The 13,270-nt window shown below is 44.6% G+C and overlaps 1 protein-coding gene across 2 annotated transcripts in view; it reads right to left on the bottom strand.

Annotated features, from left to right (window-relative positions):
- PRKCB (protein kinase C beta) overlaps positions 1–13,270 on the bottom strand; it is a 235,662-nt gene that overhangs the window by 71,842 nt on the left and 150,550 nt on the right. For both annotated transcript variants that reach the window (XM_070955146.1, XM_070955145.1), the window contains exon 9: positions 7,163–7,309. In XM_070955146.1, the coding sequence (XP_070811247.1) occupies positions 7,163–7,309 (147 nt within the window). The remainder of the gene's footprint in view (positions 1–7,162; positions 7,310–13,270) is intronic.

The following is a 13,270-nucleotide window of genomic DNA, read 5'->3' as shown; positions in this document are numbered from 1 at the left end:
TCTGCTCCTACATCAAGATAACAAACCAAAGAAAAACAGTTTCGTATATCAATGATGCGTAGTCAATTGGAAATGAGGCAAATAATGTAAATCCTTATTCAATTGTGACCTAGCAAATCCTGAAAAATAAGACTGGCAGACAAGGCTCACACAGCGTGCCATACCACAGCAAGCTGAATGCACCAGAAAACAATCTCTGAAGTGTAAAACAGAAAAAATTAAATCGACTAGACTTCGGAAACAAAAAGCCATCCCTGGAGATCAGGCACCAGTAACCAAACCTTCCTCTGCTGCTTCCCCTCCCCTGCCTCCGCCGTGCTGCTTATCTCCTCCACCCCTAGGTTGCACGTCTCTTGAGACCCTCACCCACCACCCCCCAAGCCAGGACAGTCTCCAGGCCCTGCCTAATGCCTCCCTCGTCAGCAGGCAGGGCCATCCCCCTGCCACCTGCTGCGTGGAAACGCTGCCACGGAGTGTAAAGCTGTAATTTCCCGGTGTGCAAAATTAAATGGGGAGAGATATGGGAGGGCTTGCCACCGCTGTAAATCTTTTAATAGGCAAGCCTTGTACAGAGACTTGTGCGGGATCACACAGGTTGCAAGCCAAACCCCGGAGCAGCTCATCTTCCCAAAAGACGCGGTTTGGCATCAGCAGAAAAATGACTCATCCGAGAAGGCAGGACTGGGGCCGAGAGATAGTTGCCTTAAACCAGCTCCAAGCCTCGCTGCTCCCCCTCCCCACTTCAGAGCAGAGGCAGACTCCTTCCCTTTGCAGAACCTACAGAGTCTCCTCAGCTCCAGCACAAAGGAGAAAAGTTCAGGAAGGAGCCAGCCAACCCTCTCTTCCCCAAAGCCCTCTTGGCCCTCTTCTCCTTCGTCCTGTCTTCCTCCCGTAATCAACTGAGCAGGGTGCAGGCTGGCCTGACACTGAGCTGCAATAGGAAGACTCTAGAAGCCCCCCCCCCCTCCTAGTACCCTGGAGCAAAGAAGGACTGGCATTCCAAGGAGAGCCTTTGGAACCAACAATCCAGTTCAAACAGCCTTCCTTCCTTCCTTCCTTCCTTCCTTCCTTCCTTCCTTCCTTCCTTCCTTCCTTTTCTCCTTCCTTCCTTCCTTTCCTTTCCTTTCCTTCCCCCTCTATACACGCACACATATAATTTTATTGTAAAAAAATTAAAAGAAAAACTAATACAAACTATCATAAAGTGAGAAAAAGAAAAGAAACTGAAAGAAATAAAAGTTAAATGTGGAAGAAAGGAAAACAGAAAAGAAAGGGAAAAGATACAAGGAAGCAACTTCCGATCTTCATCACAGCAGTTATAAATACAATCATAAATTTACCTCTTACTCTACAGTCACAATGTTTGTCTTTTTTCCTATAATAGCCATCCAAACCATAAACCATAAATTTATTTTTTTCTGCTTTGTGAATCAAGTCCATAAGGGGCTGCCCATCAGCAGTAAACATCTTTTCTCTGATCAAAGAAGTCAATTTAGCCACCTCAGTCAGTTCCATCATCTTCACCAACTCTGCCTCCATTGAGGAAAAGGCCGAATCTTTCCATCTTTCTGCATACGATAATCTCACTGCAACTACCGGTAACTACCATGTACAAAACAAAATTCCATGACTTTTTTTCCAGCTGTTTTTCCTCTGATCTCAATTGTATATTAATTTTTAAAATCCTGGGATCAGCGTATGTATTTGTATTCAGACTCTTCTAGATTTTTACGCTTCCACAAAACATGGTAAAATGTCCCATTTCACCTTTCCAGCATACATTTGAAGTGTTTTTTATATATTCTGGACAATTTCTCTGGTGACATATGCTCAGGGTGCATCCTTTTTACATGTTCAGCATTTGTACACAGTTCTTTTTCAAACTCAGCCTTACAAGTTCAAAACCATAAATACTTCTGCCCACTTTAAATCTTTCTCATAGTTGGAAATAAAAGAACCATTGACAATTATATCCCTCTGCCACCAGTTCTTCTCTTGGTTTTACAGGTAGTCCTCGACTTACAACAGTTCATTTAGTGACCGTTTGAAGTTACAACAGCACTGGAAAAAGTGACTTATGACAGTTTTTCACACTGTCACATGGTCAAAATTTAGACACCTGTCAACTGACTCATATTTATGACAGTTGCAGTGTCCTGGGGTCATGTAATCACTTTTTGCGACTTTCTGACAAGCAAATCACAAAGTCAGATTCACTTTACAACCGGGTTACTAACTTAACAGCTTCAGTAATTCACTTAACGACTGTGGCAAGAAAGGCCATAAAATGGAGCAAAACTCACTTAACAAATGTCTCACTTAGCAGCAGAAATTTTGGGCTCAATTGTGCTCATAATTTGAGGACTACTTGTATTTTCCGTTCCCCTTGACAAAATGTTATTATCTCATGATGTTTGCCATTTGTGTTAGTGTATTATTTCTTGTCTTTCAAATGCCTCTTGTGCTGAGCCACAAAGGCGTTTTCAGGCCCAACCTGGGTTTGTATCTATTCCATGTTCTCAGCCTGGTATGATGATCTAACATGATGATTTTGAAAATCCACATTGACCTTGATTCTATAGTATCACAAACATCCCTGCCACCCAAATCTCGAGTCCTGCTCTTCTAACTCAGAGAGGCTTTTGTTTCTCAGCAATATTTGCTCTTTCATAGAAGCCAAAAAGCAAACTGCAAAATACAATTTCCAGTCAGGTAAACCTTGTCCTCCTTTTCCCTTTGCATCTTGTAACACCTTAGATTTAACTCATGTTTTTTCCCTCTGCCACACAAATTTAGATATATCCTTCTGCCACTGTTTAAATGGAACATCAGCTGTCAAAACAGTTATTGTCTGAAACAAACAAAAGTTATAATTCTAGGCAGGACATTCATTTTATCATAGAAATTCTCCCCAGCAATGACAATTGTGGTTTCTCCCATCTTAACATATCTTCTTTTTAATTTCATTCATTCTTAACATAGTTATGTTGGAATAGCAATCAGTATTTGTCATAATGATGATACCCAGATATTTTATCTTCTTCTCACTCTTAAAACCTGTTTTATTCATCCATTCTGTTTGATCTTCCATTTTCATATTTTTGTTAACATCTTTATCTTCCATTTATTAATCTTGAAACCTGTTAATGCACTAAACAGGCCCAGTATTTTCTATTGTTTCCTGCCCAGAAAAAGGCTGCTCCTTCACATCAGCTGGGAAAAGGTGATACTGCAAACCTCAATGTTTTAATCTTGCAAAAACCTATAGCCAAATTTGGTATGAAGTGGTACCAGAGTGGGCACTGCCTGGGAGACGTTGGTGCTGAAATCCTCCCTTTCCAGACAGCAGTGGCACTTATGCCAGAAATTGAGAAGAGTCTGGAAAAATCAGGTTGTTTGCAGCTCAAGAAGCATTCTATAGAAAATAAATAGCAGGCAAAGAGAAATATCAAGATTTCTTAGTGTAAGAATATGGAGAATTTAAGGAAGTCAAGAGAACAATTGAGTGCAGAGAGATTTAGATTTCAATGGTTTTCAGACAGTCAAGAGAAAGATTTAATATAGATAAAAAAAGTAATAGGAATTGAACAACGTTAAGACAGAATTCAAGACTGAACTATGCACAAATGATGAACATATGATTGCTAAAACGTATAAACTTTTGTTGAGACTTGAAACAGAAAAAGAACAAGTTAAAGAGTGCGAGATAAAATGGATAAGAATTTTGGTTATAATATATGAATCGATGGGAGAGAATGTGGTTAAAAGGATTGAAATTCACATTGTATTATAAGAGAAATTTTTAATAAAATGATGCACCATTGTTGTATGATATCAGAGAAATTATCTAGGATGTATAATAGTACTTCTAGTTAATGGTGGAAATGTCAAAACATGAAAGGTCATTTTACTATGCATGGTGGACTTGTGAAAAAGCAAAAACATACTGCGGACAAATATAAATGAAGATAACAAAAAATTTAAAGGTCAATATTCAGATGAACCCAGTTTTTGTGCTAGATTTTATGGATAACCAATTGTAAAAGTCTCATGAAGACTGATTTTGTATCTGGTGATTGCAGCAAGATAATTAATATAATTAGTAGCATATAATGAATAATTTATGAAGAATGATTACAGGAATTGAGTATTTCTAGTCTAGAGAAAAGAAGGACTAGGGGTGAAATGACAGCAGTCTTCCAATATTTCAGGGGCTGCCACAAAGAAGAGGGGCTCAACCTATTTTCCAAACCACTAGAAAGCAAGACAAGAAACAATGGATGGAAACTAATCAAGGAGAGAAGCAACCTGGAACTAAGGAGAAATTTCCCAATGGTGAGAACAATTAACCAGTTGGAACAACTAGCCTGCAGATCAGTGGTGGGTTGCTATCGGTTTGCCCTGGATCCGGTGAACTGGTAGCGGTGGCAATAGGAGGCTCTGCCCACCCGCCCAGATGTCTCTGCGCATGTGCAGAACCTTCTGCACATGTGCAGAAGTGTCACACGTGCAAGTGCGCACCCATGAGCAAACCGGTAGCAGCTGAAATTGAAAACCACTCCTGCTGCAGATGTTCCATCTTTGGAGATTTTAAAGGAGAGATTGGACAATCATTTGTCTGAAATGGCATAGGTTTCCCTGCCTGAGAAGGGGTTGGACGAGAAGACTTCCAAAGTCCCGTCCAACTCTGATATTCTATTAATTATATACACTACATTGAAGAAATACCAAAACACCCACAATGGAGGAGTGGATTCTGATGATGACAGAATTTGCGGAAATGGCAAAATTGAGCTGCTTTGTTTGATCAGGGATAAAACAGTTAAGTACTTTTAGAAAAATTGGAAACCTTTGATGGCCTTCCTGCTGAAAATGGGGAAAAAAATGAAATGTTGATTTCTGGATTTGCTGAATAAAAAGGGTTGAAAATAGGAAGAAGGAACCCGCGTAACACAATTTAAAGAGGAGGGCGGGGTAAGAAGTTTGTTTCTAATTGCTGTAAAAAAAGATTGATTTTTTTCTTTTTTTAATCTTTTCAAGTGTTTTCGCATTATTTAACATCTTTTTCTTAACTTTTCCTTATTTATTTCCATATGATTTTTTTTTACTTCTGCAAAAAATTCTAATAAAAATTATATATAGAGGAAAGCTTTATAGCAGTAGCACTTAGACTTACATACTGCTTCACAGTGCTTTCCAGCCCTGTCTAAGCAGTTTACAGAGTCAGCCTCTTGCCCCCAACAATCTGGATCCTCATTTTACCCACCTTGGAAGGATGGAAGGATGGGTCCACCTTGAGCAGATGAGAATCGAACTGCCAAACTGCTGGCAGCCGGCAATCTGAAGGAGCCTGCAGTACTGCATTCTAACCACTGCACCACCACAGCTCATGGTGGCACTACAGAATGGATAGTTCATGTTGAACTGTCCATTCTGTAGGGCTGCCCAAGATTTCGCCTCCCTCTTGCCCTGCTGAGTCTCCCTAGATCAGATGTGTCAAATACGTGGCCCACGGGTTGCATCCGGCCCAGAGTTGTCCTGCAGGGCTGTCCCAGAGACGGCAAGGATCGGCCTGTGCTGCCCGGCCTCAGCCCACCCTGGCCATGGCCCCTCAGTCAGCCACAAGGACCAAACCATGCCCACCCCGGCCCCCCAAGGGCAAAACAATGGGATCAAGTTTGACAGCCCTGCCCTAGATCATCATTTATGGTTGGGACAAGGCTCAACCAACCTCAGTCCTCCAAAGAGACCTTTGCTCTGATTAATGAAGACAGTGATTACACTCTTTTGGCAAGCTCTCCCTCTCTGAGGAAGCAGAGCTGGCTGAAGACTGAACCGTGAGCAAGGAGTCACTACCTTTCATGCTCTTTGTTCATTTTTCAATGAGCAGAGGAACCTTCATGTACATGGACTAAATGTTTCCATCTTTAACATTTCTACTGGATGGTTTGCAGATTCTGCAATCATAAAATCTAGGGCTGGAAGAGACCTTGGAGACCTTCTAGTCCAACTCCCTGCCTATACCATTCCAGACAAGTGGTTGTCCAATCTCTTCTTGATAACCTCCAATGATGGTTTGAAAGAGGAGTCAAAGTGGCCGCCTACATTAAGCCTGACCAGCCCTTCTCAACAGAGGGAGAGGGCTTCAACACAGTCCTTTCAGCAGTTCCAAGAAGACTCCAGCCCATTTGCACTATTCAGGTGACCCTGAGGGCACAGATGAACCTCAAAGTGGCCTCAACGACTCTGAGAATGAGTGCTAATGACCAGATGATTGCAAGAAGTATAAATCCTTCCAACCTCCACCATTCAGTCAGAACTGAAGAAGCGAAACAGTCTTCAAGGAAAAACAAAATCCAGTTGCCTTTTGAAAAAGCATTTTTGGAACTCTAATGATGGAGCACCTACAACTTCTGGAGGCAAGCCATTCCATTGATTAATTGTTCTACTGTCAGGAAATCTCTCCTTAATTCTAGGTTGGATCTCTCTTTAATGAGCTTCCACCCATTACTTCTTGTCCTTCCCTCAGGTGCTTTGGAGAATAGGTTGACTCCTCCTTCTCTGTGACAGTCCCTCAAGTGCTGGAAGATGGCTATCATGTCTCCTCTGAGCCTTTTTTCCCTTAAGTTAAATATACCTACAGTACTTCGCTTAACTGTTCCTTATAAGATTTATCCTTGAGATTTTGGGCACTGTGACAGAAGAGCCATTACTGTGGCATACCTATTGGCGTTCTGTTGAGGCCCATTCAGTCTTTGTTCATATATCTCACTGGAAACTCCCAACTTCCCATCACGCCAACTTCCACACAAGTTTCCATTCATGGCATTTCAATCTCAAAACGTAGGCCTGCTGATACTCAACTGGCCAACAGAACCCAAACTGTGAAGCACCAGTTAGAACATTCTTTCTATGATTGAGAGCCCAGGTGGCATAAGGCTAAATGCAAATTGTAACCCAATTGGAAAAACAACTTTCTGGAAACAACTGAGCTCATTCACTGTGACATAACATGGTTTCTGTTGTTTTGGCTTAGTGTAGTGTTTCTCAACCTTGGCTTCATGGTTTGAGTATTTGGTAAACCATATTCAAGCAAACTATGGCTAAGCAGAAGGCTGGATCCCAGTCAACAATGAAAGAGAACCTGAGTGGTTGCACACACCTTTCCGAAGCTGCCTTTCCCCAGAACCATCAGGAAGTTGAAGTCAGACAGTTTCATGCGATCACGGTTCCCGTTGTTGTCAAATTTGGAGATGGTGTTGGGTGTCTTTTCTTCCGCAACTTTTGAACCTGGACCGATTCTGGCTCTCTAGAAAAGGTAAAGACAATGAAATGAAGGCAATGAAAGCATTGGATTTGGCTAGTCTAATAAAAAAAGAATTCGGGGGGTGACATGATAGCAGTATCCCAGTATTTGTGGAAAGAAAGTATTTGCCACAAAGAAGAGGGGGTCAAATTAGCACCAGAGGGCAGGATAAGAAACAATGGATGGAAACTAACCAAAGAGTGAAGCAACCTGCAATTAATGAGTAACTTCCTAATGGTGAGGACAATTAACCAGTGGGACAGCTTGCCTCCAGAAATCGTGGGCTCTCCATCACTGGTTAAAAACACAAGAGACTGGACAGTCACTTGTCTGTGATGGTATGGGTTGTCCTGCTTGAGCAGGGAGCTGGACTAGAAGACCTCCAAGGTCCCTTCCAGCTCTATTCCATTCTAAGCAAAGGAAGACATACTGTATACTCCAACGTCCAATGTGCACCAGTGATGGCAGGACCACCTGGAGATTCTGTTATTTGTTTTTTGTTTGTTTGTTTGTTCAATGTCTACAGCCGCCCATCTCATTCAATGTCCATTACAAGCAGTCCTTGACGTACGACCACAACTGAGGCCAAAATTTATGCTGTTAAGTGAGACATTTGTTAAGTGAGTTTTGCCCCATTTTATGACCATTCTTGCCACAGTTGTTAAATGAATTGGTGCAGCTGATAAGTTGGTAACATGTTTGTTAAGTGAATCTGGCTTCCCCATTGATTTTTTTTCTTGTCAAAAGGTTACAAAAGGGGATCACATGACCTTGGGACACAGCAATGGTCATAAGTATGAGTCAGTTGCCAAGCAGCTGAATTTTGACCACATGATCACAAGGATGCTACAATGGTCGTAAGTGTGAAAAATGGTCATAAGTCACTTTTTTCAGTGCCACTGTAACTTTGAACAGTCACTAAATGAACTGTTATAACTTGAGGACTACCTGTACTTCTAAACCAAGGATCTTCAACCTTGGCAACTTTAAGAAGACTTGTGGACTTCAACTCCCAGAATTCCTCAGCCAGCTTTGCTTTGCTGGCTGAGGAATTCTGGGTGTTGAAGTCCACAAGTCTTAAAGTTGCCAAGGTTGAAGACCCCTGTTCTAAACAATCTCTAAAGTCTCATGAAGACCCCATAAATAACCCTTTTTTCCTAATTGTGCTATTTGCTTCATGGTAACAAAACAGCCTTGGGAAAATCCTTCTTACCATCCAAGTTTCCTTGAGAAGAGTGAATTGCCATTGCTAGGGCTTTCCTATTACATCAGATCTCTCTCTCTCTCTCTCTCACACACACACACACACACACACACACACACACACTCCCAGGCACACTTCTCGAAACGAGTTGTTTACAGGGTTCCAAACGGGATGGAAGGGAATTGCAGGGGGTGGGGAAGAGAACCCCTGCCAGCTCAGGGTCTTCCTTGGCCCTGAGAATCTGCACCCCATTTGGCCCCGTGATGGATCTGGAGGTGGAAGTGTTGTGGGGGCCAGGAGACAAAGTGCCTACCCAAATTCATGCTCCCCACAAGATGGAGCCCTCCTTCCCCACCACTGCACCTGAGGATCTCTCATGCCCTGGACAGAAAGAGAAGGAGAGAGGTCTCCCTGCATGTTGCCAGCACAGACTTTTAAGCTCTGCAGGAGGAGGGGCAAAAGAGTGACCCAGGACCCTGGAGTGGTGGAGAGGGGCTTTACCAGGAGTGGGTTTCACTTACCTTTGCTACTAGTTCGTTCGCTCGCATGCCACTTCTGCACATGCACAGAAGCATGCGCAGATTGTATTTGATGACGTCCGGGTGGGTGGGCGGAGCCTCCCACCGCCACTGCTACCAGTTCACCCGAACTGGGGCGAACCGGTAGCAACCCACTTCTGGGCTTTACCTCTTACTGCTAGTCCAGCTCCCAAATCCCAAATGGGGAACATGGGTCAATTCTTAGCAACGGGAGGAAAATGCTCCTTGCCATTCCTTTGTGGAAAGAAAGTATTTGCCACAAAGCATCTCCCCCCGCCCAATGGAAACTGATGAGCATAGAGCAGCCACAAAGTCCAAGGAGTAGGGAACAGGCGGGGCTAACACAAATCGGGCCACAAAAAGTCAGGGATGCCAGGAGAGTAAATGAGAGTAGAGGGGCCTGCAGAGACGCATCCTTCTTGGACTCTGGGCAAGGGTCTCTGGGTGCTGTTTTTTCACACTTGCAGGCTTCAATGGCCTTGGGAATTCATTGCTTCTTTTTCCTTCCAGCTGCATTTTGATGAGAGTTAGCTTCCTGTATTTTCCCAATCAATCCTCAGCACCTGAAAACCTTTTAAAAACTCTACTCGAACCTTTCCTATCACTGCCAAAAACGCTGTTTCTGCATCTCTCATTGAAAATAATTTGGAAGAAAATATAATAGGCTCTGCCTGTCCCAGCCGGAACTCAATTCTGAACTGAACTCAGCAAACACGTTTGCAAAAGAGACGGACGGGGCTTCCTCCCTCTTTCCAGAGCTCTCCATAACTGCTGAGCTTTCTGAAGGGGTGGCAGCATCGCTCTTCTCCCGCTGAGCTGGGGGTGGGGAGCATAACTCATTGGGGCATAATTTGTTAAACACACAAGCACATACAGATAGCAATCTCATAATTTATTCATTTTAATTTCTGCGAAATATGTGGCTTCGGAGGCACCTACTGGGGTTCAGCCTAGCATGAAATTCCATTAAACTGAGTCAATTGGACGCTCCTCCAGGCTCCAGCAGAAGCCCAGAAGATCTGCTGGTGCTTCCCTTGGTGAGGGGTTTGCTGTCCTCCCCCAGAAATCCCATCTCCTCCACCTCCTCCTCTCTTTTTCCTCTTCCTCCACCTCCTCCTCTCTTCTTCCTCCTCCTCCACCTCCTCCTCTCTTCTTCCTCCTCCTCCACCTCCTCCTCTTTTCTTCCTCCTCCTCCTCCACCACCTCCTCTCTTCCTCCTCTTCCTCCACCTCCTCCTCTCTTCCTCCTTCACCTCTCTTCCTCCTCTTCCTCTACCTCCTCCTCTCTTCCTCCTCTTCCTCCACCTCCTCCTCTCTTCTTCCTTCACCTCTCTTCCTCCTCTTCCTCTACCTCCTCCTCTCTTCCTCCCCTTCCTCCACCTCCTCTCTTCCTCCTTCACCTCTCTTCCTCCTCTTCCTCTACCTCCTCCTCTCTTCCTCCACCTCCTCCTCTCTTCCTCCTTCACCTCTCTTCCTCCTCTTCCTCTACCTCCTCCTCTCTTCCTCCCCTTCCTCCACCTCCTCCTCTCTTCCTCCTCCTCCTCCTCTCTTCCTCCTCTTCCTCCACCTCCTCCTCTCTTCCTCCACCTCTCTTCCTCTTCCTCTACCTCCTCCTCTCTTCCTCCTCTTCCTCCTTCACCTCTCTTCCTCCTCTTCCTCTATCTCCTCCTCTCTTCCTCCCCTTCCTCCACCTCCTCCTCTCTTCCTCCTTCACCTCTCTTCCTCCTCTTCCTCTACCTCCTCCTCTCTTCCTCCACCTCCTCCTCTCTTCCTCCTTCACCTCTCTTCCTCCTCTTCCTCTACCTCCTCCTCTCTTCCTCCTCCTCCTCCTCTCCTCCTCCTCCTCCTCTACTGATATTTTGGAAGATGTTTGCTGATAGCATCCCTCCCCAGCCATCCCTCTGTTACTGAGGGCCAGTCTTGGACCACATCACAAGCTGTTTGCTGTCTATTTTCTAAGCTGAATATGGTTCTGGCCACATGTCCAGATTTCCTAAGCACCTCGTGGCCCTGACCCCACCAGCTATGTTGGGAAGGCTAAGCCAGCCTTTAGTCTAAACCCCTCAGCTGGCCAGTCATATTGGGATGCTTGGCAGAGTCCTGGGGAGGGGGAGTCAAGAAGCCCAGGGTTGCCTTAGCAAAATTAACTTTCCTCCACAAGTTGGATGGAGAGAGCCCAAAGCCCCCATCCCCCTGCCCTCCCTGCCAGCGGCGTCTGCACTGAGTAAGCCGGTTGCTCTCGTTGCCTATGGATTTACTCTCACTCAAGCCATTTTCTTCCAAATGTGCAGCCATTATTAAGAGTGTTAATTTCTCTTGAATGGAGCTCCTGGGCTCTTGTTTTTCCTGCGGTGGTGAAAAACTATATTTCACTCTTTGTGTCAAAGCAGCTGAAACAAAGCAGCTGCCTAAGGCTGGCAACACCAAGCTGAGAGCGTAGGTGGTGTTCATAAGGATTGGGATTGAGGGAAACCCACCTGAGTTGCCTTCATGGTTCCTTCTCAGCCTTTTTATTTCTCTTCCTCCCCACCTTAAACTCCCTCTCTGTTTCCTCTTCATTCTCCTCAGGACAATTCTGGGCACCAAGGGCCACCCAGAGGTTTCCATCAGGACCTCTGTCCTGGTGAGCCTTGAGGGCTTACGGACTTGGCCCTTTGCCCAACTAGTGGGAGAAAAGGGTATCCAAAAAGTCGTGGCTGCAACTACCCACCTAAAGCACCACCCATGTTTTACATGTATTACGGTCACAGCCACCCATCTTGACCCAAAGGTGCTTTTTCAGGAGGCAACTGGACTTTCTTGTTTTTCTTTTGAAGATGTTTGCCTCTGACAGGATAGTGGGGAAGAGCTGAAGAAGCTTCTTGGATGAGAAGCGAAACATCTTCAAAAGAAAAACAAGAAAGTCCAGTTGCCTCCTGAAAAACCATGACCTGAATGACAGAGAATCTCTACAGACTTTCACCCATCTTGACATTTCTTGCCCCCAAGAGAGTGGGTGTGGGGCAACCTCTCCAAACTTGCAGCTGATGCCTCTGACAATCCGAGATGGACCCATTTCTCTGGCCGAGCAAAATATCTCTGAGGGGCCGCCAAAGCGGGTCCTGCCCCAGAGCCCCTTGGGATGGGTTTTTTGATATGACAGGTAGAAAAGCTAATTAAAAATGGAGGGAATTGTTTATCATGTTATTTGCATTTAAATAGCTCAATTAAGTTTAATTAAATTCAAATGAAAACAAATTTACTCTTTGTCCTACCTTGCCTAATCTTTTGGAGTGTGGCTCCCACTGTTAATCCCTGTCACACATTTCCTGGTACTTCCGCCATTTTACGCACAATCAGTCAGCAAATTCCTTGGGGTTGCCTGATTCTGCTTGTTCTCTCTCCCCACCATTTTAGCTGGGAATAAGCTTTCCTGGACAGCAGGGAGACCCATCTGAGCAGGTGTGCCCTGGACTGCCCTCCACACACCATTGGTGGTTGCCACATGTGGTCAATGCAGCTTTATGCCCTGCAAGGAGGAATCAGCCCCACTGAATCTCAAATCTGGCCAGGCAGCCAGAGAAGCAGTTGCCTCAGCCAGAGTTCCTGCTTCCTTCCCAGCAGCTTTCAATAGGAAATTATCCTGTTATTGGATATTCTGCCTTCCTTCGAGAGACGTATAAAGCATCCTTCCTTTATTTCCCCCCCAACTCTGTTATGTCTGAGTTGGGCTCACAGCAAGTGATTCAAAGTCACCCAGGGGCTTTCTGTAACTGGGGGTGGGGGTGGTAAAATGGTTTCCCCTCCCCCAGTACTAGTCCAATACTTTAGCCACCCTTCACATTCCCACTTTAAGGGCTTAAGATACAAAATACATATCAGGGCAGTTTCAACATATCTCCTCCCTTATAAATTTAGCAAATCATTTGCTGTCACTTCTAATGGCCTTCTTGAGCTCATTGTTAACTGTCCAGTTGGTGAATCCAGAAAAAGAAACTCCTAGGACAATATTTTACCAAGAGTATAAATTTTTATCGAATAAATCATATTGGCACAGAAGAAGCGAAACCAGCTCTGGGTTTCCTGAGCAAAAGCAAGTGTAGTTAATTCTCCCTTTTCCCTATGGGCCACCCTCAGTCCATTACATCCACCAATCACTTCTGTTCATTTTGTTATGGGAAACAGCCAGCCACGCTGGGACATCTGCCTGGTTTGTCCTTGAGTTGGAAGCAATGTCTCACGG

This window comes from Pituophis catenifer, unplaced genomic scaffold, assembly GCF_029215685.1.
Source record: "Pituophis catenifer annectens isolate HBS135680 unplaced genomic scaffold, rPitCat1.0.hap2 SCAF_16, whole genome shotgun sequence".
In the NCBI taxonomy this organism is placed as follows: Eukaryota; Metazoa; Chordata; class Lepidosauria; order Squamata; family Colubridae; genus Pituophis; species Pituophis catenifer.
Note: the sequence above shows the minus strand (reverse complement) of the source record. Positions and strands in the feature narration are given on the sequence as shown.